Source organism: Ornithorhynchus anatinus, chromosome 19 (assembly GCF_004115215.2).
Source record: "Ornithorhynchus anatinus isolate Pmale09 chromosome 19, mOrnAna1.pri.v4, whole genome shotgun sequence".
NCBI classification, from domain to species: Eukaryota; Metazoa; Chordata; class Mammalia; order Monotremata; family Ornithorhynchidae; genus Ornithorhynchus; species Ornithorhynchus anatinus.
This window is the reverse complement of record NC_041746.1, coordinates 6,681,519-6,708,469: the sequence shown is the minus strand read 5'-3', so window position 1 is coordinate 6,708,469 and position 26,951 is coordinate 6,681,519. Positions and strand designations below refer to the sequence as shown.

At 44.0% G+C, this 26,951-nt stretch overlaps 1 protein-coding gene across 4 annotated transcripts in view; it reads right to left on the bottom strand.

The window, feature by feature from the left end:
• Nucleotides 1-26,951, bottom strand: part of SUSD4 (sushi domain containing 4) — a 59,648-nt gene that overhangs the window by 1,194 nt on the left and 31,503 nt on the right. For 3 of the 4 annotated variants that reach the window (XM_029046998.2, XM_029046996.2, XM_007672386.4), the window contains 2 exons: nt 3,382-3,573; nt 2,728-2,872 (listed from right to left, as the gene is read on the bottom strand). In XM_029046998.2, the coding sequence (XP_028902831.1) occupies nt 2,728-2,872; nt 3,382-3,573 (337 nt within the window). The remainder of the gene's footprint in view (nt 1-2,727; nt 2,873-3,381; nt 3,574-26,951) is intronic. The other variant, XM_029046997.2, reaches the window with a different exon arrangement.

Below are 26,951 nucleotides of genomic sequence, written 5' to 3'. Positions count from 1 at the left end.
GAAAGCCAGCTGGCCTGAAGTGGATCAGTGACTCTTTGACTGCACGGAGGAAAGCGGGAGGCTCCTCTCAGTGATGGATGGCCAATTTTCTGACTCAGATGGGTGGCTGCTGAGGCCAGGGAGCGTGCAGTGTGCAGATTCTCACTCCCCCGCTGCAGCTTGCCCTATCCTTCTGTTGGAGTTGCAGTTGGGGAGCAAATTGGGTTTTCTATCCTTCTGTCTCCTCTTCCATCAACCCCTCCCATTTTCCATTTCACTCACTCTTTCTTCCTTCCAGCTCCCCAACCAGTCTGACTGACCCTTAGAGAAAATACCTGTGTGTCACTGGCCTCAATCTACGGGTGTTTCCTTTCAGGAAAAACCATTAATTCTCTATTATTGCAGACCTGGAATTTTCCTCCATCCCACCTACCTTTGCAGAGGGGAGAGAGAAATCCTGTCCCACCAAAGGGACACCGACATCCCTTCCCCACTACGGGATTGTCGGGATTGCTGAGGAACAGCCCTGTGAGACAGTTGAAGAACCTGAAGATGTCTCTTAAAAGTAATCTACCCCAGCCCCTACTGCTACTGCTTTTTAAAATCAGGTTTTTAAAAAATAGTGATGGTATTTATTAATTTACCCTGTGCTCAGGTTCTGGGGTGGATTACAAGGTCACCATCACCACACTCAGTGCCCAACTCACATGGTGGGTTACAGTCTGAGGGAACATGTATTTTTGTCCCCACTTTACAGATGAGGAAACTGAAGCACAGAACAGGTAAATCACTTGCCCCGAGTCACACACAACAGGTGCCCACGCTCTTTCTTCTTCTAGCGACCTCATGTATGTATCTGTCACCAGTACCCACTAGCCCTTTTTTTTTAATGATATCCTTGTACCTTTCCCAAGTTCTCTGCCCAAAGTGGAACACTCAACAATGCACTAGTGGAATCCATGTTGTTCCTCTAATATTGCATGCATCATAACCTCTCTGAACACTGTGCTCTATTTTGTGTCAGAAAAGAAACTGTGATTCCCATGCAAAGGTAAGTCTAAGGGGTACTTCTGTATGACCTTGGGCAAGTCACTTCACTTTGCCTCAGTTACCTCATCTGTAAAATGGAGATTGATACTGTGAGCCCCATGGGGGACAGGAACTGTGTGGAACCCGATTTGCTTATGTCCACCCCAGCACTTAGTACAATGCCTGCCATTTAGTATATGCTTAACAAATACCATAATGATTATAATTACAGTTCTGTTTTGGCTCCAAACCCCAAGCAAGGAAAGTTTGAGGACTTATTTCTGCATCAAAGTCCCATTCTCCTTACCCCTGTGCTTGAGGCCCTTCCAACCACCAATCTCCCTTCTGTGTTCTGTGGAGCTCATCCACTTGCCTGGCTTCAGCTTAAGGGAGCTGGGATGTGATCTGTGTGTGGATGATTCTCACCTCTACCTTTCTTGCCCTGATCTTTCAACTGACCTGCACCTCCTCTTTCCTTCTCAACTTCCAATAACCCTCCTCCCATTCCAGGAACCCATATCATTCTCCTCTACACTTAAACTGCTACCACCTTGGTACCAGCTCTGGTCTTACTCTGGCGAGACACTCCTGTCTCTCCCCCATCTGGTCTAAATTACACCTTGTTGCAAGTATCATCTTCCCGAAACACTGGTCTGTGCGCATCTCTCCCCGAAAAGGCAAGAATAGACCTAAACTTTCTCTTACAGATAGGTAACCAGTGTAATTTTAAAGAAGTTCAGAGAAGGAGATTTAAACTTCACACTGTGACTTCTACTAGAAGCAGCAAGGCCTAGTGGAAAGAGGACAGGACTGACTTGCCTGCCCTGTGATTCAGTTTTCCCACTTGTAAAATGGAGATTCAACACCTGTCCTTCCTGCTATCTGCTAATTCTATTGCATTGTACTCTCTCAAGCACTAAGTACAGTGCTCTGCACATAGTAAGCACTCAGTAATTACCAGTGATTGATCGAGCAAAACCCTTTACTGCTTTCTTGTGTCTCTTATTCAAAAAATCTCCTCACCCTATGGCATCATCAACCACCTGGTCCTACCTTACCTATCTGGCTCTCCTGCTATTTTCCAACTCTCTATCTGCATGCCACCCAACCAACCTTCTAATTGTCCCTCCCTTAAGCTGTTCCCTAAACTTGGAACTCCTCACATTTAAAGTCCACCTAAAATCCCACTTTTTCCCAACTAGCCTTGTCGGTGTTTGTTAACCCAGACAGTGCCAAGCACTAAAGCTCTTTAACTACTTGATGGGCTTGGTAAAGTGCCCAGCACCTGGTTGTTTAAAAACTACTCTGCCTTCCCCATTTAATTTCTCATATGCCTCCAACTGCCATTTTAGCATTATCGTGCCACCTAAATGTTCAACACTTAGGCCCCTCCCATCTTATACTTTTTTTTTAATGGAATTTGTTAAGCACTTACTATGTGCCAGGCACTGTACTAAGCTAATTGGGTTGGATGCCATTCATGTCCCACATGGAACAATCCCTATTTTACAGATGAGGTGACTAAGGCACAGAGAAGGTAACTTGGTTTCTACCCTTGGGGCAGTGCCCGCAAAGATAGGAAAGTGCTTCCACCTCTTTTACCTGGAGAAAGGTTACAGCATCATTCATTCCACCATCCTTCCCACCCCAGTCAGAACTTCCACACATGAGGGTGCAGGGGCAGAACCAACCCCAGAAATCAGCCCCACTAAGACAGACCTGGGAAGAAAATGTGTCTTGAACTTGGTCTGGAACAGCCGGGCCAGAATGACCAGCAGAAGCACCAGCAGGACGCTAGTGGCAGTAAATGCCACAATTTTCCACGTGGTTAGGAGGGTCTCCTGGGTACTGGGCCAGGTTTGCTCTGTGGTAGAAGGAAACAAAAGCAACATGGCAAAACAGCCAAGCCCAGCGAAAGCCATCACAGGTAACTGATTCCTTAGAAAGTGCCCCTGGCCCTCACGCACAAGTTTCCTTTAGCAACAGAAGGCAGATCTGTCCCATGCCGGGCTTACCTCCCACTAGACAGGCAGAGGGCAGGGAGGGAGATGGCTGCTGCAGCTGCACCCTAGAGAGGGATGGAGGCATATCCGGGTCTCTCCTGGGGACCAGAATATAGGTACTCAGATCTAATTGCCCCCAAAGAGCCCCAGCACTGATGCAAGGTCAGGCCCATCTGCATCCAAACCCTCCCTTCCAGCTAAGTGCATACCCTGGGGTGGGATGGGGTCAGAGAGCGAGAGATATATAGTTAATGACCCCTCCATGCACAGCACCCATCTCAAACCCCTTCAAGGGTTAACCCGGAATTCTTCGGTGCCAAGGCCGGGATCTGGACCTCAAGAGTCCTGAACCCAGGATTGTTCCATTTACCTGTTTTGACACAGTACACTTGATAGGAAGGAAACCATTCTCCGTACTGGCAGGTGATGTATTTGTAGTCAGTGGTAAAAGAATAGCCAGGATCACAATAAAATTCAACCACAGTTCCGTGATTGTATTGCTCACAAGGCCGCGGGTGGCAAATGTAATCTCCATGATTCACCATTGGAGGTAGAGGACAAACTTGCACGAGAGGGAAGCCAAGAGAGAGAGAAGGAGAGAGAGAGAGAGAGACAGAGAGAGATTCAGCAATGGCCTTCGTGCCCCGGGATGCACATCAGTCTGGGAAAAATGTAATGGAGATGTGTTTATGAATGAATTATCACCAGAGACTGCCCTCTTCCAAATTTTATCACAAGGTTAGGCAGGCTTGCAATTAAAATATTCTTATCACGGGTTGTCACATATGGTGGTTAAAGCACATTATGCAAGAAAAGTTTTTTACAATGCAAAATATATGCCTATTTAATAGATGACATTGCTGTTCTGTTAATAATACATGCTGCTTCATGAACCAGCCTCCCTAGTAAATAATTCTGAGCTACTTCAAGGCCAAACCCTCCTTTACAGGAAAATGCATCCCAGAGAAGTCTCAATTTCTCTCCCAATGCTGCTGGCTGGAAGCTGGTTATGGGAAGGGAATGTGCCTACCAACTCTGTTGTATTCTACCCTCCCAAGCACTCAGTACAGTGCTCTGTACACAGTAAATGCTCAATAAATACCACTGACTGGCTGATCAAGTCGAGTCCACTAAAGGAGAGAGGAGTCATTGATCATTTCCAAGTTTAAGACTCCTTAGCAGTGGCCAGAAGAAAACCTTTAAGCAAGTGCCATAAATAGAGTAAGACTTGGAGTCTTTTTTTACAGCAAACGAGTTCCCTTTACCAGATGAGAACAGACAGAAAACACAATCCCGACTGCAGACCTACTGCTGCTCAATCAATCTAGAAGGGACCAAGTCCAGCCTCAGGGCCTTGGTGAGAGCTTTGTCACAAATTTCAGGGAAGAAATCCATCCTACTGTTAACTCCCTCACTTGGCAGGAACCAGATGTTCCAGGGTAGCAGGAAAACAGCGGTCTGGGTCCCCCTTCCCCAGACCACCAGGCTGCTAAACCCAGTGGGGGACAAAAACCGGCACCAGGTCGGCCCCAAGGCCATCCAATCCCAATCAATGGTATTTATAGAGCACTTACTGTGTGCAGAGCACTGTATTAAACACTTGGGAGAGTACAATATACATGTTGGTTTCACATTATAGCTCAGCAGAGCTAAGGGCTCAGCCTTCAGGTTTTAACATTCATCCCTTGTAGCCATTCAGGGAGGGCCTATTGCTGTGGATTATTAACAATTATAAAGCCCCCAGGAAACAATTTATAACTTAGCTGCTTTTCTCTGAGCCTTTTAGACCTACTCTGCCACACTCAAATCAAAGCAGCAAGAACCACAGCCAAGCAGGGGTGAGGCAGGACTGCCTTTGAGGAGGCAGATTATCATGACCACAAGACCACCTGCTCCTCAGTCCCTCTAGACTTGACTTTGTATTTCCCCTGTAAGATTCTACCACAGCTCAAATCAAGAAAAAGAGCACATGTTCAGGCAGGCACATTCTAGCAATCCTTAGGGTTTACAGTGAGAAGAGGAGGAGAAACCTATCTGAGGGCTAGCAGAGAGCTATCCAGAGCTGCCTGCTTTTTCCAGGTCAGCAAACACTGACCTCTCCTTTGCAATCTTGCTTTCCTGCCTCCAGGGCACCTCTACGTGGATATCCCACCGGCATTTCAAGCTCAACACATCTAAAACTAAACTCAATTTCCCTCCCAAACTTTCTCCTCCACCTACCTGTCCTTTCACCTCTGACAACCCCACCCCCTCTGCCTCTCATGCCCACAGTCTTGGTGTTAACTGTGACTCCTTTATCTCTTTCAATCCCCATATACTGTCAGTCACTACATCCTGCCTGTCCTTCCTTCACTTCTCCAGAATTCATCCTTTCCTCTTCAGCCACACTGTCACCTCTGTGGAGAGGCAGATAGATGCCAATGCCCTCCAAGACTGAAGGGCACCTATTTCATAAGAAAATTACCCACGGAGGGGGCTGCCACAACCTCCTGAGGTGGGGCTGGGGGTGTGCAGGCCAGGGAGTCTCCACCAGGTGTAACCAAGAAGAGCTAAACAAACCGTTGGCCCATTTCCTCTTGTGCCATTTATGATGGACAAAGAGAACAATCAATGGGGTCAATTTCCTCCTTCACTACTACCTCACGCTTTAGCCTGCTCCAAATGGAACATCTTTGATTCCTTTAGCATTTCCTCACTGGACTGATTTTTCCATCTCTTGCCTTGTTTTTTCTGTTCTCCTCTGGACCCATTTCTGCTTCTCTACCCGCTTGGCAAAGCACTGGTGACCGGGCCTGGGCTAGGACAGAGCACTGGGATAGACCTAATACTCTGAAGAGAAGACAGGGTTATGTGAAGGAAGGGAGGACACATCTTCCATCAAACCCTGGCAAAACCATTAAGGGGTCAAAAAAGTTGTTGGAACTGTGTCCACCCCTTCAACCAATTTCTGAATTTATTTTTTGTTTCCTTGCCTCCCCTAACAGCCTCTCAGCCTTGTTGCTGGAAAGCAGGGTTGGAAGCCTTTCCACCCAAACCCAACATGTTAGTGATGAGCCAAAACGTTCCTTTCTAGAGGTTAGCTGCTTGAAGCAGGCAATGTGAAACACACTGGCATTGGTATCGCTGTCTCTCCTGGAGCCAAAGCAGCTGAGGGACTATGCATGATTTAACCTTAGGCCCCTCTGATGTCAGGAGACACACATCAGCCCAAGGGCCTGACGAGAACAGCAAAATCAATGGTACTTACTGGGTGCTTATTGTAAGCTTCTGTAGTGCAAACAATTTCAATAGGAGCTGCCCGTAATCTGCTGGCAAGGGAGTTGCTGCTTTACCCAGCTAGGGAGTGGAAGCATTAACTTTCACACCTCCCATCTTTCTTAATGAAGGCACCTAACTTTTTGCCTCTTTCAAGGGAAAGCCTCTTCCCCAGTGAGGATTTGATCTTTGGCATGTGCCTCTTCTTTGTCAATTTGAAGGAAAAAACCCAAGAGTTTATGATGTAACTGAGTCTGTTTGGAATAAAAATATCTGAGTCTGTTTGGAATAAAAACGGTCCAATGTAATCACTCCCCAAGCCCTTCCCCCAAAAGGAGCATAATAAAAACAGCCACAACAAAGGGTCTTTCACCTATCTTTTCCCACCTAGGTTGTGATTGAACTCCACTGGAGTCGGGGCTTCTATATTTATATTTGTCTCAGGGCTCAGCACAAATGGCTCATCCCAAAGTAAGTACTTGGTAAATACCCTCACTAACTGAAGTATGTGCAAGCTCTTTCCACCCAAATGGGGGGCAGGAGGGAGAAGAGCTGCCCTTCGAAGCAATTACACTGGGGTGAGCTCCTAGCCCCTCTTCTGTACTTGCCCAACTGTGTATTACAGTGCTGTGCACACAGTAGGGGCTCAAGACATACCAGCGATTGGTTGACTCTGAAAGTCAGTGGCCCATCTCTAACTCGAAACAGTTCCGTGCCACATCGATTTTCCTATCTGTAAAAGGGAATAGCAAGATAATCAATGGCACTTACTAAGCGCTTACTGTGTGCAGAGCATTGTTCTGTGTGCATACTCTTCCAAGCGCTTAGTAGTTAAGCGCTCAGTAAATGCGAGTGAATGAATGACTGTAAAAGACCTTTCACATAGAAAGGTTCTCTGCACACTCTAAAGGCTCAAGAAATGCCACTGAAACTTATTAACTGGGTTGTGTTTATAAAATGCCCTAGAGGAGGGAAGACTCAATCTGTTTAAAGGTGTGCATGGGGGCTCTTTAGAACCCCCTCTCCTAGACAGCACCAAGTGTAATTGTGTCCCACTAAACTCCTGTGGATTCTTGTGACTTTGTTCAGGCCCCCTATTTGGACCTGGGTGCTCTTCCATTCGAAAGTGGTAGTAGATGAAATCAAACAATCCCTATTCTGCCTTTGGTGCTGCCTGCAAATCCAGTAATTATGCATGGAAATCTTCAGTATTAAAGACCATTCTTTGGGCTTTTTTAATGGTATTTGTTAAGCAGTTACTATATGCCAGACACTGTACTAAGTGCAATATTCAATGGTCACAGGCAGAATATATGGCTGATGCTGCACAATAACTACTAATTCCTCCTGGCTGCAGGGAAAATGAGAGTTTGGGCCGCTGGGCCTGCCTGCTCCTTCCTGATTAGCAAGTGCATTCCCTTAAGGCCTAAAGGACAGAGCCCAACCTCACCTTTATCTATCTTCCTGGCCTTGGGAACTGGTGGTCTGGTGGCCTCCAGTTGGCTCCCGCTGAGAGCAGCTGCTGGAGAGTGAGAGCAGCTGATGCTAAGGCAGCACACTCCCAAGTGGGTTCGTTCCAGCTACCTACACCAGCCCTCCCCCTCCCCCCCGCAACTGGGGCTCCCAGTTGTCATTTTCATGCTCCCCAACTCACTCCTAGTAATTCATTAAAGGAAGATTCAAGACACCTTTCCTTCTAAATTGGCACTCAAGGGCATAAGACACAAACGCTTGAGATCAACTTCTTAACTGTTTGAACACACCTGAGGCTTTCTGCTCTGGTACATCCTCATTCTGAAAAAACCCATCAAAATGCTGGTACTTGACCTTAGACTCTCGACCTCTGAACACGCTGAAGCCTGACTTAGCAAGGCAGGGTTTCCTTTTCTCTTTCCTGGCTTCTCTGGTGGCAGGGATCTGACTCATTGAACAAGCATTAAATAAAGGCCCAGCTCTAATGCTGAGGGCATTTTCCCAAAGAGGAGGAAATCATCTGTCATAATTGAAGAAATTTTTGTGGGATTTGTTGACTCAAAAAAAAACCCCAAAAAACTTTTTCAAAAGGTCTTAACTTAAAAAAAAAAATTAAGCTGAAAAAAGGTTCCAGGATCAACCACAGTGGAAAAAGGGGAAGATGCAGGATGTAAAGTTCAGAACAATTCAAAACAACTAAGGCCAGGTAATCATTAAGAGATGATGACTTCAGGGATACAGCATGCATTTCACCTCCAAGCTTGGGTGGCATTCCTACCAGGATATGGTGAGGCTGTAGCAAGAACCATAATACCCAGTAAGTGGACTTCTCAAATAGAGACAGAAACCACCATTCCCTGCATGCGGAGGAGAACTGAGACCATCCTGGCCCGGGGTATCAGACAAAAGCTGTGCTCAGGAAGAAAAATCAGCTCACACCCCTCCTACCTTATCTCACTGATCTCTGACTACAGCCCAGCTCACACACTTGGCTTGAGTTCCAGCTTGCTCGTTGTATCCCAGTCTCAACGGCTACCCCTTCCCTGCTTCCTTCCCCCCGTCTGGAACTCACTCCCCCTCCCTATGTGCCAGGCCACCAATCTTTTCTCCTTCATGGCATTATTACGGTCGCAGGTCCTCCAAGAGGCCTCCCCGCCACCCCGACTCCCTCTCCCTTCTGCATGGTCTAATCATCTGGATCTGTGATCTTCGGGCATTCGATATTCACCCCACCCTCAACCTCACAGCATTTATGTACACATCTTTAAATTATATATTATAAATTATTTATCTCTATGAATGTGTCTCCCCCTCTAAACGGTAAGCTCACCGTGGAAAGGGACGGGTTTGCTAACTGTTGTAGTGTACTGTCCCAAGAGCTTAATACAGTGCTCTGCACATAAGCCCTCAATAAATACCAGTGATGATGGTGAGGAAAGATCAATGGATCAGGATTTGACAGAAAGTAATGAAGTCACTTGCTCTCACAAAACCATCCTCCTTGAACAGAATCATTTACATTCTTCTGAGAGGGCTGGAGGGCTGGGTGTCAGAGAAGAGGAAGAAGGAGCAGTGACAGTTACTTTGAATTTTAAAAAAAGCACTAGAGTTCCCAAGGAATGCTAGTAAGGCTTGCAAACTCTTATTTTCTTGTAATCATGGTCTTGAAATGTGTGAGCCAAACAGGAAATGTTATTAGAACAATTTACTCTTCCTCCAGAGCAATGAATTAGCAAGATTGCTTGCTATTTTGCATATTTTTATAATGATAAACCTTGCCCAGGGTCAGGGAAAGGTAATTTTAATACAAATACTGGTAGATATGGGGATTTGGATTGCCAAGGAGCAGACTGGGAATGTTGATTATATATCAATTCCAACACATTTTCAGTTCTCAGTAGCAACCATGCTGTTTAAGATATGGCATTCCTGGTTGATTTGTTGGTTAATGGCATTGGGTCTCTCTTTCTAACAATGCCCCAGAGTTCCCACTCTCTTAAATACTCCAAAATGGAACTGACCTGTACAGCAAATTGTAAAGATTCTGAACCTTAAAATACTGTGCGGGGTCACCTGAGCTCACCCCGCTTCAGTGCAGGCTGCTAGACAACCAACTACCTGTCTACTCTGAGGGCAGGGAGCAGGGGCAGTGGGAGGTGGGTATGAGTGTGCAAAGGTCAGCAGGTAACCCACATTATCTCCTTCCCTCCACCAGTCCCTGAGAACAGGCTCCCAGCAGCCCCAAATTCCTGCCACCCACTTTGTGTGGGCCCCAGTGGGCTCCTCAGCTATGTATGGGGACCCAGCCAGTCCTTGCACAACCCAAAAAAGAGTCCAACCATCCTGACAACATTACCAGTTTGGAGGGAGGGCAGGGGGGAGGGTCTGGCCTCCCTCCAGGTGCTGGCCTCGACCCCAAGGGCAGCACATGCTGAGATCTCACTGGCAGGTGAGAGCCCCCTGCAGATCTCCAGCCACCACATCAGGTTTGGGAGACCCAGGCTGCCGACTCTGCCTTGGCCTGAAGACATCATAAACATAGCACCTTTTTGGGGCCCAGAAACCTGGGGTATGAGGCCTATTTTTTGTGCTACCAATTTCCCCTTGTAAAATGGGGATAAGAACGCTCTCCATCTCCAGCCTGCCTGCCCATCTAATGAGCTACGGGTCCTCCCTTTTAACCAACTTTGGCACCTGACCTGGAACAGATAGGTCACTCATCTTCCACGGCGAAGCAATTTCCTATGAATCCCAGGACCAGTGTCCTGAATCCACCTCCTGCTCCTTGTCCAGAGCTCACTTGGAAGTTCAGAGGAGCTCAGGGGGAGAGTTATGGCGCACACATTTTCACTTACGAAGAGAGTAGGTACAGTGAAAAATCTGGGACAAGAGAACAGGCTCTGCCCAAATTCAATATCTAAAATAACCTAGTCTGAATTTCAAAACCAGAGGGGATCATCTCAAGTTTTCTTTCACTTTTTTTTTACCCCCTTCATAAAATGGCCAAAAGGCTCCCCTGACAGAAATCGTCTCTATAACAATCGCACCAGTGTACTCTATGAAATTGGATCGTGGACTAACAGAGGAAGCTCTCCCAAGTCAGCATGAGTTTTCTGAAATGAAGAGAAGAGAAGCACTTAGAGCACCCTGCCCTCTGGGTTTTGTGGAAAACAAAGCCTGGAAATGTTCTCTTCCTAATGAAGTTGGGCCCCCTTGTTCCCGAGAGAGAAGCCAGCCAAACGCACCAAGAAAAAGGTGGCTGAAAATGACAGCTGCAGGCACACTCCACCTGAGGTGCCGCAAACAAAACTCTTCCAAACTTTCAGTGTCCGGGCTACTTAGTCTTCTCTTTGGGAAAAACAAACAAGCCAATGGAAAAGGGTGTTCAAAAAGGTGTTCCTGGATTCTCCAACTATCCCCTTTCTGATGGGAACTGAGTCCAGCAGCTAAAATGAAGCAGCTTTGATCAATATGTCACCAAAATGACCCAAATCTTCCAGGCCACTATGCTGCATTCAGGAAACTTTTTTCCTTTTTTTCCTTAATATTTGTTCAGTGCTTTCTATGTGCCAAGCAATGGGGAAGGTACTCAGATTGGTCACAGTCTCTGACCCATATAAGGCTCACAGTCTTAATCCTTATTCCTTAATCCGTGTGAGGTAGCTGAAGCATAGAGAAGTGAAATGACTTGCCCAAGTTTCACCCAGAAGATAAGTGGAGGAGCCAGGATCAGAACCCAGATCTTCTGACTCCCATGCCCTTTCCACTAGGCCACTTTGCTTTTCCTAAGTTCCTACCCTGAAAGAGTTAACATGCTCCCCAAAGTGCATAACTTGCTCCTAGAAAGAAACCAGTCGAGGAGCAGAATTACAGTATTCCTGGAAGAACTATCCTGACCATTATTGTCATTGACAAGGTCATATATTTATGACTCTGGGTTTCAGTTCTTTCTTCTAATAATAATGTTGGTATTTGTTAAGCGCTTACTATGTGCCGAGCACTGTTCTAAGCGCTGGGGTAGACACAGGGGAATCAGGTTGTCCCACGTGGGGCTCACAGTTTCTAATCTGCTGCCAGGGCCCAGGAGGCTTACTGAAACTCCCTAGATCTGATTCAATTATTTTCCTATGTTCTCTCCCAGAGGCCAGCTGAAGGAGAATCATGAAGCAAACAGGCAAGATCCTCCATGTAACTGCTAAGTATGCTAGGATCCCGAAGGCTCAAGGACCATCCCCCCACCACACAGACACAGACTTACTTTTGAGTGTGTGTGTGTTTATATATATATACATACACACACACCCCAGTCAGTCAGGCATGCAACATAGCAGGAAAAGAACCCAGGACTCCAGATTCACCCTCATGCCAACTTCTGCTTTCTGACCCTCTTCTTTGGCTCTAAATTTGGGGGTTAAAGCTTTATTCAAAGGAGAAGGTTCAGTCTAAACCTTCATTCCTACATCCAATATCCAGCACTACAAAGCTGACTGGAGAGCTGAACACCAGGCTGCTAAATGAAAACTGCTACATTCATCTTTTTGAATGGTTCTACACCACAAAGAATCAACTAGAGGCACTCTTTCCGGCAGAACGAGCAAAGGACAAGGCAGGCACTCATTGTGCTTTTTAGAATCTCATCTCTTCTGTGGTGTTTCCTCAACACTTCGTTGCTGTGGGTGGTTTCATTTATTTTTACAACCCCAGTCTTTTTTCGATTTTCTCTCCCATCAGACTGTTAACATAACACAACTTATACTATGCTTCACCCCAATCTAATATATAAGTCGTTCGAAGCCTCAGAAGACAGAACTTCCCTCAACTATTCGCCTCCCACATGGAAAACACAGAACGACTTTTGAGCAAAACCTGGATACTATCTTAGAGAAGTTCTAACTAAAATAGTGCTTCCTACTTCCCGCCTCCCCAAATCTCTCTCCTCAGCACGGGCCTGAAAGTCAGAAGGACCCGGGTTATAATCCTGACTCCACCATTTGTCTGCTGTGTGCCCTTGGGCAAGTCACTTCACTTATCTGTGTCTTAGTTTCCTGTAAAATGGGGATTAAGACTATGAGCCTCACATGGGACTGGGATTGTGTCCAACCTGATTAGCTTATTCATTCATTCATTCATTCATTCAATAGTATTTATTGAGCGCTTACTATGTGCAGAGCACTGTACTAAGCGCTTGGAATGAACAAGTCAGCAACAGAGACAGTCCCTGCCGTTTGACGGGCTTACAGTCTAATCGGGGGAGACGGACAGACAAGAACAATGGCAATAAATAGAGTCAAGGGGAAGAACATCTCGTAAAAACAATGGCAACTAAATAGAATCAAGGCAATGTACAATTGATTAACAAAATAAATAGGGTAATGACAATAGGGTATGACATGGGTAGCTTATACAAGCCCAGCGCTTAGTCCCGCATCTGTAACCTGTAATCTGTAATCTGTAACAAGAGAAGCAGCGTGGCGCAGTGGAAAGAGCATGGGCTTTGGAGTCAGGGCTCATGAGTTCGAATCCCAGCTCTGCCACTTGTCAGCTGTGTGACTGTGGGCAAGTCACTTAACTTCTCTGTGCCTCAGTTCCCTCATCTGTAAAATGGGGATTAAGATTGTGAGCCCCACGTGGGACAACCTGATTCCCCTGTGTCTACCCCAGGGCTTAGAACAGTGCTCTGCACATGGTAAGCGCTTAACAAATACCAACATTATTATTATTATTATTATTAACCTAGTAAGCACGTAAAAAATACAATTTTAAAAAGTGCTCTTTGAGTATTTTGAATGGCTCTCAAGTCACTTGACTGGACATTCCTTGAAGGACAGGGGCTGTGTCTTCTACTTTGACCGAATACTCTCCAGTTCCTATCACAGTGCTGGGCACACAACAATAGGTACTCAATAAGTCACTGGCCAAGCAAATGGAAAAACCCTTGAAAAGCACAGAGACAAAGTCAACTTACATTTAGAAGTTGGTAAAATGCAACTAAAGTAAAACCTAACAATACTCATTTCAATGGAAAAAAATTCAAGAACGATGTAAAAATACTCGACACTCGCTTTAACGGATGGAGTCAGCTCTCTTCTGTCTACTTATCCTTGTTCCTCTCCCAGTATACCTCAGTTCACATGCTTTGTTCTCATGCCAACCTAACTCGCTGTGCCACAATGTCAGCTCTCTTGCTACTCCCACCCTTTTGATAGGGACTCCCTCCTCCTTGACCCTGGAAGTCTACTTTTCTCCCCATCTTTCAAGGCCATTTTTGAATCCCATCTCCTCCAGGAGGCCTTCCTGATTCATCACTCATACCTAATTTCCCCCAAAACTGTCAACTCAACACTTCTGCCTCACTTAAGCAGTTGAGTAATCACCCACCCCGTTACAACTTAATGAACTTATGTACATGAATTTTACACTCCAGTGCTTCCTCTTACCTGAAATTTATTTTACTGTCCATCGACCTAGATTGTAAACTCCTTGAAGGCAAGAATCATATCTACAAACTGTAGTGAACCTTCCCAAATTAATCCCAGCTCCACCACTTAACTTGCTCTGTGACCTTGGGTGAAATTACTTAACTTCTCTGAGCCTCAAGTTTCCACATTTGTAAAATAGGGATTAAACTATCTGTTCTCTTTCCTGCTTAGACTGTGAGCCCTTTGTGAGACAGGGACTGTGACCGACTTGATTGCCTTGTATTTATCCCCAGTGCTTAGTACAGTGCTTGGCACATAGTAAGTGTTTAACAAATACCATAATTATAATTATTATTCTGTTCAACGCTTTGTACAGAGTAAGTGTTCAATAAATACTATTGATTGATTCCACTTTATCTTATAAAATAACAACAGATGATCGAAATCTTTAACCGCAATAGACTTATCAATCAATGGTATTGACCATATACTGTCTGCAGAGGGAGAGTCCAATACAATGGAGTTGGTAATCTTGATCCTTGCCCTGGGGGAAATCCCATCAAAATAATGATTCAACCCATGACACTGTAGATACAAAAAATAGAGTATAGTAAAAAAAAAATGGTAATGCTGTTTGGTCAGTAACATTCAGTGAATATAGTTATGAAAAATATAACAGAATAAATACCTTGCCTAGAAATATCTGACCCTTGGGTTATACATATTTAGTAGAAAATCAAAGATATTTAAAGAAAAAGTAATATAACACTAGCATGCCTGCCAAATATGTTTTGATGACTAAAATATATGAGGTCTAAAATCTTCAGGTGCATTAATGCATGCTGCCTCAGGTATTACCACATATTCATGTTTCGGGGTCTCAGAACACAGGACAAAGAGAAAAGTTGGCAAAGGATTAAAATGTGATGCATGCAAAAACACCTGACCTGACATCTGACTTGTCACAATGTAAAAAAATTCAAGCAACTGGGATCAAAAAATTTTGAACAGATTGAAAAAAGCCAAAAAAGGGAAAGAAAAAAAGTAATATGATCTAGAAGAGGTTGGAATGTTAAAAAGGTCTTGAAAGGAAATACCTAGGCATGAAAGATATTAATGAAATGATCACCTCAAACTCCCAACAAAACCTAAGGGGAAAATCCTAGTGAACAAAGTGGTAAGCAGAAAAGGCCATGCTGACCCAAGAAGAATAGGTCAAGCTAGAAGTTAAAGGCCAATCAATAAAACTTTTTTGATGATGGAAAATGCCCCTATTATGCCCTAATTTAAGTCCTTCAGGCAAAAATGATAGAACCATACCACAATCAATCAAACCATGATCACTGAAGTGAGGCTACCTTACTATAGGAATTGGAAGGCAACTCGGATGAACTTCATGTGGAAATATTAGCAAGAAAACCAAAGCCACAGAATAAACTAGGAAAGAAAGAGAAGAAAGAGCACAAAAATAAATTGGGTGAGAAGACAAGCACTGAGAGAGCAGAAGCAAAAAGAGACTCGATGTTTTACTCTAATGATGACACAAAATTACCTGCAGTGAGAGTGGAGACACAATTATCTCCAGTGAGAGCGGGAGTTTCCTGAGCATAATGGGAGCTCTCAGCTTCTAGGGATCGGTCAGTCCTGTGGAGGCCAGGCCATTGGCATTCGGGGCAGTAGGACACCTGGTCTGAGGGCTGGGTTGCTAATGGGAGTTGGCACTGGGGGAGTTGGAGCCCAGCAGAAGCCCTGGGGTCTTCATCACCCCTGGCCAGGCCGCTGGGAGGAGCTGCATGATCGGGGCAGGGTAGGGGGAAGAGTTTTCTCTAGATCCTGGCCCAACCAGGTGCTTGGTACTAGCTTGGTGGGGCTTGAAAGGGTGAATTGGAGATTCCGCTCATGCCTCAGAGCCGAGTAGGGACCCTGGAGGATGATCTAGGTTTGGCTGAAGGCTCCATCAGTCCCTCTGCCCCCACCCCCACCCCGGCACTCCCCGACCCCCAACTCCCCAGCAGAACACTGGATGGGGATGGGGGGCAGGGGCTCCTCTTCCCTCTCGAGGGCTCCAGGACTCCACACTCCCTCAGGGGCCCAGGTTTGTGAGGCATCCCGATCTCTCAAGGTTTTCTCTCCTGCCAGGCTCTGACGTTTTGGTACCTTCACTGCAGAACTAGAGCAGGGCTTCTGCCTGAAATTCTCACTCCCTGAAAACCACCTCATCCATCCAAAGCCCCTTTCCAAAGTCACCCCTATGCTTAAAAATCAGTCAGTGGTATTTATTGAGTGCTTTCTGTGTACAGAATCAAAACAATATTTAAGAATTTAGTTCAGTCCGAAGACAGACATCTGTCCAGAGGTAAAGGAACAAGTAGAGCTACAGCACACTCAAAGTGAAATTCCCAAATCAAAATCGATTCAAAAAGTGGAATGGTTACAAAACCACAATGTTCCCAAACTTAAATAAGGCCTGAAGCTTGGGGGTGTTCCCTCAATCCATTCACTGAAAGTAATTGACGACAGGCTGAGATCAGGCTCTTCAGAATGGTTTCCTCCATTCATTAATGTGGCCAACAAGTCACTGACTCAGAGAGACGAAAGGGGCCTGGATGAGTGAAATGAAAGGCAGCAATTCCCAACATGACCTAAAGAAATATCTTAAGACTAATGAAATATGGAGATGCAAAAAAACACAACATCTTCAGAAGAATGGTCCACAAAATACAGAAAAAGGAAAACGATTGATAGATAACTGGAGAAAGTGGAATAATTTATGACGTGGTCAGAACTGACATCCCAAGACATTATGGATAAGAAATTTGTTCAAGATAAATAACTCATGATTACTGGAACCTCCTGAGTTTAAAGGCAGAATTATGTGCAGAGCCCTTTATTTCCAAATAAAAGCCCCCAAGAGAGGCAGGATGGGAACAACTATAATATGCAGATATAGCAGTACAAAATACAAATTTACAAGAACCTCTTTTTTTATGGTATTTGTTAAGTGCTTACTCTGTGCCAGACACTGGTCTAAGTGCTAGGGTAGATACAAAGTAATCAGGTTGGACACAGTCCATGTCCCACATGGGGCTCAGAGTATTAATCCCATTTTACAATGAAGTAACTGAGGCACAGAGATGTGAAATCACTCGTCCAAGTTCACAGAGCAGACAAGTGGTGGAGACGGAATTAGAACCCAGGTCCTTTTGGCTCCCAGGTCCGTGCTCTATCCACTAAGCATTGCTGCTTCTCTAGGGATAAATGTAACAGATCAAAAAGGCAGGAGAATCCCTTGCCAAGATATCAGTGAAAATATTAAAACAACCCATTTTGTGATTCAAAAGAATGACTGAAGTTGGATCTGAGATTTTAGTTTTGGAGCCCTGACCTGATAATTATGAAAGGCTATTCTGCTACAGTAATTGGAAATGACTACACATACTAATTCAATGAAGACAGTCTAACAGCAGACTTCTATGGAAAGATCTACTAAATAAAAAGTAATTGATAACAGGCATTGAGAATGGAGTGGAGTGAAAAATTGTTCTCTTCTGAATGCACTGTTTGGAAATAAGTAACACTGAATGAAAGCATTTAGAAATGAAAGACAAATTAAACCCATAGCCAAAAGGGACAGATCCGTTACATTACTAACATCTTGGATAAGACTCATTCCCTCTAGACTGTGAAGCTCATTGTGGGCAGGGAATGTGTCTGTTGTTGTATTTTACTTTCCCAAGTGCTTAGTATAGTGGTTTGCATAGAGTAAGCACTCAATAAATATGACTGAATGAATGAATTCATTTTGTGATTGACCAAACTGGATCAGGCATTAGTAATCATATACTAATTTAATACATGTTATCACTAATCATTTATACTATACCTACATATATTACTTTATAAATTCTCCCCCCTCCCTGTGATTCTTTTTTGTTCCCTCATTCTAACAAAAATAAGAAAAAAAAGCTACCAAGAATAAGAGGTTTGTTAAAGCCCTGAAAAAACTGCACAAATATTCTTTCTGGCAAAACCCTTTTTCACTAGGAATCCCATGAAGATTAAAACTGTCACAATTGACTAGAGACATAAAATAGGCCTATAAACCTGGAAAACAAGCTTGGGCAGTCAGTCCATAAATGCAGTGGGGACTACGGAGAGGTCATCTATGAATCTTTAGATGACCATATATCTGAGTCTATTTCCCGGTTAGATTCTAAGTAACTTGAAGGAGCTTATCATTATTTCCCTTGTAACTCTCTCGGCACCTGGGACAATGCTCTGAACAATTGACTTCTTAAACTAAGTTTTTAAGTGTTAAGAGGCAAGAAATTTTCCAACAATATTGTTTGCCTTAAAGGCAATTTGGCCCCACGAGAAAGCTCTAGTTTCGCTGTTTGTTTCCTTTCTAGATCTGTTGAGCTCAGTGGGATTTCTTTTCTTTTCTCCATGAAAGAGAGAAAAGTAAGATGTAGAAAGAGGCAAAGAAGCCAAAAGCAAGACTCAGAAGAGAGACAGAGAAAGATTATTTTTTCTAGAACTTAATGGAAAAATAGCACATCAGTTCCTGCACAGGATTTGAACTTTTTTGATAATAAAATGGGAGAGGGCTAAGAAAGGTTAATGTTATCTCCCCACTTAATATCCCCCAAACCTGCCACTTTGGCTACTGTGTGTCACCCAAGCACCTGGGTACTTCCACTCCCTTCTCCTCATACTTATGCACGTAAGCATTATTCTAATTCTACTGTATTCTCCCAATCAATCCATAGTACTTATTGACCGCCATATGCAGAGCACTGTACTAAGCACTGTATTCCCAAGTGCTTAGTAGAGTGCTCTGCATATAGTAAGTGCTTAATAAACATTATTATTATGGTATTTGTTAAGTGCTTACTATGTATCAAGTACTGTGCTAACAGTTGGTGTAGGACAAAGTCCTTATCCACCTGGGGCTCTCAGTCTAAGTTGAAGGGAAAACAGGTATTGAATCCTCAATGATTCGTGACCTAGGTCTGTTCCCAATTCTGCCACTTGCCCACTGTGTCCCAGGCCAAAGTCTGTGTGTATAAAATCATCCCCCCACCTCTCCTGCTATATGACACACTTAACTAGGCTTGTACCATTAAAAAACCAGGTGTCTTACACAAGCGGCTTTTTTTTCTTTTTTTTGACAGTGAGAGATAGTAACAGGGGAGCAGTACCAAAAAGATGGAGATGCGAAATACTTTGTATGCAAGCAAGTTCCCAATTCCAGGGCACTGACACTTCTCAGGGGACAGCCCAAGCTGCTGCTGCTGAATAACATTAATAAGAATAACAGACTGCCTAAAATCTGGCTGCTCATTTTGCAGTCAGCCCTAAAATCGGCAGTAAATAAAGTTCTTCCTTGAAAGGAAATACATTTAGAATGGTCACGTGCTTGGAATTGCTACTGACAGAATAGGTGGAACGTGTCTTTGTCATTTGGGTCTGGAAAGCTGAGTATCTTCAGGGATCGTCATGGCTCCTTATCATTGATGTGGTTTGCGAGGCCACATTTGATGCTGCAAGTCACGATTTCCAAGACCAAAGTTAACATTAGTCTAAATTCTAACATGCCAGTGGACTTAACCCAAAAAAGATTGTTCTCTGTCTCTTTCCATGAATTATTCATAGGATTCTTGGTCATTTGGCTCAAGTCACACATCAAAATAAAAATTCTGAATTAATGCGAACTCAAGGGCTTTTTTTTCTGAATACGGCCCTGTATGCCTTGGTGCATTCAAGAACTTTCGGAGGATATTCATTCTGAAGTTTGGAAGGAATTTGAATTTGATTATTTTTCTGCTCTTCTGTAAAATTGGCTTAAAAATGTACGTGCACCACCGCCATAAATAAAAATGCCCCTGTACTTCCAGAAACTCCTACATTTTCATTAAGTATGCAACAGTTCATCATTTTGGTCACAATCCAGACACATACTTTCTAATTTTAAATGCCTTACAAAGCAGAGAAATTCCTTTTTACCCAGATTTTTTTGCCAAAGCCAAGTTTTCATCAAATATTTGAAGATGAAAATACTGACTGCCAAAAATTAGAACCATAATTCTAACATCAGGTAAAAACAGTAAAGAACCCAAGAAAATAACTTTGAAATTCATATGCTAGGTACAATAGCATATACCCAGAATTAAAGTGTTTGTTTCTAAAAGCTACCTAGCAGCAAATTTATTTTAATACTACCAGAGAAACTTTAATCCAGAGTCTGTTACAAGTTTAAGAGCTGTAGTAGAGAATGTGGGGGTGGGTACTAAATCTCCATTACCCACATTCCATTGTCTTGATCTATGGGGAAGCAGTAAGGCCTCGTGGAAAGAACACGGCTTAGAGTCAGAGAACTGAGGTTCTAATTCTGGCTCTGCCACTTGCCTGCTGTGTGACACGCGGCTAGTCACAACTTCTCTGTGTCTCCATTTTCTCATCCGTTAAAATCAGGATTAAATCCTTCTCCCTCCTACCTAGTCTATGAGCCTTGTGTGGGACAGGGGCTGTATCTGACCTAATTATCTTGTCTCCCAGTGCTTAGTACATAGTACACACTTAATACCATATTAGTAATCATGATGATGATGATAATGGTACAAGCGCTCAGTACAGTGCTCTGCACAGAGTAAGCACTCAATAAATGGGACTGAATGAATGGTAATAATAATACGGATGAATTGGAAGCAGGAGGCAAGTCTGCTCCTTTAACACCAACACCCAAAAATGAGTCCGCTTCAGCTCACCATCCGGGCTCCTAGCAGCCCCTTTGCCAGGACATTAGGGGATGAAGTGGCATTGTGAGGTCTTTCCAACTTTTAAAATGTTGGCAGGTCTATGGGGGCCACCAGAGCCTCCCCCCGCTCCTTGGGTTGCTATGCACCAGATGCACCAATCCCTGCATGGCAGGGAGTGGGCAAGGATTGAGGCTAAGTGCTTAGTTCTCTGCTCTGCACACCGTAAGTACTCAATAAATTCAACTGACTAATTGATCGAAGCAGTGGTCCTACATGATGCATTCTTTTACTTGTTGATATCATCAGTTGGTTTGTAAACTCTATTGCTTGAAATTGGTGTGACCCACTGGTACCTTTAGCCTCATGTGCCTGCCCCCACCTAAGAATAATAATAATTACAGTATTTGTTAAGCGCTTACTATATGTCAGGTACTGTACTAAGCGCTGGGCTAAATTGTGAGCGGAGACTCTTTCTGATCTGTTATCATTTATAGCTACTCCAGCACATAGCACACTGCTTACTGCTTAATAAACACCATAATTACTTCACTAATTCAGGGTAACATCTATTATCCTTCATGGTAGCTGATTAATTGATCTGTATGTCTTATTATGAATCTCAGCATCTTCTAGATCTTTGGCAAAGCATTTTGACATCATAAACAATTATAAATACTATTTGAATTTTAAATTCACATGGGTACCCTGCTCAACAATAAAGGTCTCACTTATTATTCCCAGTTATTACCTATCCAGAGCAGAATGGCCACAGATCACTTCCAGAAAAGAAATGGGGTCGGGGGGCTGCTTCACAAAGCTAGCAGCTTAGAGGCAAATCGGAATATTACAACTTGGAATGATTGCGAAAGAGGAGTTGGGCTTTCTTCCCAGAACACCCTGCATAACAGGTGGCATTTTTTAGACGCTTTGGGAAAATGAAGAAATGTGGATGTTAAGGTTAACATATATCACCTATTCTACTTAAACTGAGTTAGTCCATTTACTTTTTATACACTTTGCCATTATAAAGTGGGACTCTTTTAAATATCCACAGTCATCCCATCAATACACAGCCTGTGTGTACAGTGCAGTAGACTGAAAAGGAATGGATTTTCAAGCCGGGAGCAAAGTGGGAAGTGCACGGCTGAATCTGCCTGGCGATTTTCCACTCTATTGCGCCGGAAAAGTACAGAGTTGCATTTTCCTACTGCTGGGACCACCAGGCTCCCGAAAAGCGAAGAGTGTTCGTTCCTCATTTGATGTTATTTACAGCGGTATTTGTAGAAAGAGGGACAAACAGGGCAAATGCTGGGATGCAAGAAAGAGGCAACAAAAATACAAGGAGGCTCCAACTGAGATTGCAGGTGTACACACAATTTTTTGGTTTTTCTTTATTTTCATTTAAGTACCGATAAGCACTGTGATAAACACCATGCACATCAGGCACCGTCCCTTGGTGTAGCTTCCTACACAGTAACAAGTATTCATGCCGAAGTAGATTTGCCAGAGTACCCCCCCCAGATTATCTTTATTATTTTTTATTATTATTTGAATTGGCAACACGAAATGCAAGCAGCTTGATGCCATTTCAGTGAGCCAACAGGTGAAACTCTGGTCACCGCTGAAAGTTGGCAAGAGGAAAAAGAAATGTGGTAGGCGTTGGTTTGGTGTGAAGCCTATGGGCGATCCCTCCATTTTTCATAAGCTGTAACCCAATCCTGGAGTCTCACTTTGCAACTTGTGGAAAGTTCTCTCTGGGGAAGCTCTATCAGCAGCTGAGAGGGAGAGCACTAGGCAGCATGACCCAGTGGAAAGACCAATTCTCTGGGCCTAAGTTCCCTCATCTGCAAAATGGGGATTCAATACTTGTTCTTCCCCCTACTTAAGACTGTGAGCCCATGTAGGGCCTGATTATCTTATATGTACCCCAGTGTTTAGTACAGTGCTTGGCACAAATTAAACTTTTAACAAATTCCACAATTATTAAAGAGTTGCTAATGATTGCTTTAGAAATCCAACATGATCAGACCTCAGCTTACACCTGTCCTTCAATTTGCTCACTGTCTTTGAATCTCAGACAGCTCCATGCCTACCAGCAACTTCAGCCAAAGGGAGAACAAATATCCCTCTTGGCCTAACACAGCTTTCATGGAGATGCGACCGACAGAGGGGAGAGACGCCACTGTGTTTGGACCCCAGGTGGTGAAGGGGTTTGGGGTTTGCATAGCCGAAAGAATCAAATGCGAAAAATGAAGACATCTGGAACTGACACGAATTCAGGTTGCCACCTCAGTAATTGGCTATTTCTGTCACTTAGCTAGTTCTACTCCCCTCGCCAGTGGCTTGAACCTGCATATTCTCCCTGAGAAGGTTGGAGTTCTGACAGGGTCTGAAGAATGGAAGGATTTCTTTAAGAGGCCACGATCTAGAGAAGCTCTAAGTGAACATTCTGTTGGATTGTACTCTCCCAAGCCCTTAGTACAGTGCGCTGCACACAGTACGCACCCAATAAATGTGACTGATTAATTGATTCAAGTATGTGAAATGGCAATGTTTGCCGGGAATGAGGAAAGAAGATTGTTCAGGTGATGTGAGCAGACATCCCTCCACCTCTCCCCTTGGTCATAAGAGGAAGATTTGAGGTGGCGAAAGCAAGAGGAAGTCCTGGTGAGCCCATGTAGGCAACGATTTGTATGTGTACTGGCTTGACAGCTCAGGTCAGAACCACCAAGAAAGGGACTTCAGGAGACCAGAAAGGCAGAAAAAAGGCTTATAAATAGAACATGGTCAGGCGTATGCATCTGCGTGGATGCAACCTGTTATTTGTCAGGAGACAGCACACCTTGTATAGCAAGGCTCGATGGTTTCTGAAATCTGTTTGTGCTCTAGGAGCTTTAATGAAAAAAGCATGCGACAACTCTATTCTTAGTTTTAACTTGTGGATCAACCTATATCTTTACATTAAAATTGTATGATAATATTTACTGCACGTGGACATTGCACATTCCCCTCTAGAGAGGCCAAAATGCTATGCAGTCATCAATTCGACAGCTCTGCCGGATGAGCAGGTGAATGGCATTCTTGCACCCTTCCTGTTTCACAGGAAACAAACACCAAAAATGAAAATCACGGATAGCAGTAGCAACAGCACCGGGGTCTTAGCTAGGACATTAGTACTCTGCTCTGCCCTTAGCAACTACTGTGGCACTACGCAGGATGACCTAATCACAGGGGCATTGTGGGAGAATGCTAACTGAAGAGATCAAAATTCTTGTAGAAGGGCAGAACAATTTTGGCTACCTGCTGCTGAAGAAGGAAAATTCTGTTTTTAAAGCAGAAAATCTACCTCACAACACAGAGCATTCCAATCTGGAGAGTGGACTTAGTAGTGACTTGTCATCCAAGTTAGACTTCCTCTGCCTGATTGGAGGGTTGGCCAGATGTTGGACAAGTTGTGTGATGGAACAGACAATGGATTTGCTCTATCAGAGATTTGACTGCATTGTTAAGGCACTGTAAAATGGGGGCTTGTCGATCTTGACAGGTCCCTCGGTAAGGTGTCACAGGAGAGAGTATGGGCTCAAAAGAAACTCCACCCCTCCCCCCTTAGTTATATACACACATGCAATTGCCCAGTCATACATTCCTCTCCTATCCTCTCAACCAACCTCAGACACTTGTCCAGGAGAGCCATCCTCAACGCCAAGGGCCAGAGCAGTACACGTAATGAGAAAAGTATACGAAACAGGAGCAGATGAGGCACAAGTTATCATCTTTTTCTGTAGAAAGCGTTTGCTGCTTTCACCATGCAATGAGGCCGGCACAGTCAGCTATGGGTAAATTACCGAACTTGACAGAGGCCACCAACGGGTCTGTCAAACTGTCCTGGGCCAATCCCAGGGCTTGGAAGGCAACAATCCCCTCTTTATGCAGACTAAAGTAGGAATATATGAAACCGTCAGCATGAGTGACAAAGAAAGCCAACAGCGGCTATCCAGTCGCTCAGGAAGGGTTGCTAAGGGCAAATGCTAAGGCTTTTTCAACATGTGCTAAACGGTTGATTGGACATGTTCTCAAACAGTAAAATCCTGCAGGATCTGCAGCTGGTTTGGTTCTTTTTTGGCATGCAATACCTGAAAGAGCCAAGAGGCCATTTCAGTGAGAGGGGCAGGTTGTCGCTACCCAGAGAATCACCAGCTGATTCCCCAAGCACTAATAAGCCTCCGGGCAGCAGAGGGAGCAACCACAGCAGTTCTGTCTATCCGTAAAAGTGTCCCTCGCTGGGATATGGGACTCAAGCGAGGGATTAATGCACTCTATGACGTCGCATGGAAAACCTGCTAATACTCTGCTCAGGGTCTTTGTTCTATTATTGAATTTTCTAAACAGCATTTACCCAGCCAGCCTCTGACAGAATAGCTGGCCTGGATGTTTCGTAGATATGCCAGGGGATGATGGGAGAAAAACAGACTTTCATTGGCACTTAAAGGAAAATGGACTTTGGTGAGAAATGAATTCATCTTTCCCAGCCTTTCTGTTTATTCACAGTACAGCTGGGTCACTGACATCACTGGATTCTGCATCTTTTTGTTTTTTAAATAAGGAGAAAGGAAAATGAGGACCCATTAAGGAAAGGAGCATGGTATATACATGTTCCCTGGTGTCAGAGAGAGAGGGAAGGATTGCGCTTGCATGCTACAACAGGTAGGTATGGAATCTGGAAAACCTATTATGTGAAGATTCACTGCTACAAAGTCAGAGTCACACTGGCAAAGGCCTGGACCTGCCATACACACAAATCTATCTACCCGCTTTTCTTCCAGGTGGTGCCACGGGAGCGAAGCAAAAGAACTCAGCAGTCTTCCACTTATCTGGCAGAAATCCTGACTCACCCAGGATGGGTGGCTGTTTGCAAGGCAGAACAAAGGGAAACAGCCACGACATCTCTTGTTAGAGCTATTGTCTGTGGAGGAAGAAAGTTCCATGGCTCTCAAAAAGGTCAGGGTCACTGTGGTTTGTGGAATGGAACCTGCTTCTGTGGGTAAGAGTGTTCTAGAATATTCTGCTTTTATGGGATTAGAACTAAATACAATCTTGGTTCCCAATAACTGAAAAAATATGAGACCCATGTACCTTGCAGCTAAAGAGTTTACTCTAATTTAGGCTTTCGAGCCCACCCCTCAAATATCCAATTAGCATAGTTTTAAAGACGGAACACAGAGTCTTTCTTTATGCATTCCTCTGGGAGTAGGCGGTCCTCATTTGGATGGCCAAGACAAACAGAATACCTTTGCATGGTTAACCGACAGTTTCTCAAGACAAGGCACACAGACTGCTGCCTTGTGGAACAAATGCCACTGTGCATCAATGGCTGCCCTCAATCACTTTCTGGTGTTGCTACATGCTTCTTACAGAGACAGAAATACCACCTCTTCTCAGTAATTTGCTATTTGTCAGGAAAGCTAGGTTCTGCTAACACCCCTCTGGACTTTCAAATTCCCTGACTAGAGAGGTCGCTGGAGTTGAAGCGCTCCATAAATATACTGATTGACTGAACGATCATAAGTGCCTTTCAAACCTTGGGTGCTGCTTGTTGCAGACTAGCAATCATAACAAAATCCAGAACCAAATCAATTTCCAATGAATTAGTCTCAAATTTTGTTGGTTTACAATATAACAAGTGATCCATTTAAATAAGCCCAAATCTTCAACAATAACCAATTTTTAAAGCAAGACTTCCCTTTAGAATAGATGTTTTAGAGTGGAAATATTTCACATGACAAATCTTCACAATAAATTTAGTAGGCATTTTTATGCCTCTTGACTGCACTATTTCTGCCCTAAAAAATAAAAATCAACATTTGTCTGATGTTTGCATTTCTAGATAACTTTGCAAAATGAAACCTCCCTGCCACTTTGAAATGTGATTATTATTTTGATGTGTAATTTACTTTTGCTTCAGAAAAATCAACAGGAAGTTATCGTCCCAATTAATTTAACAAAACACATTTTTCAAACATCAAAAAAATCTCAGC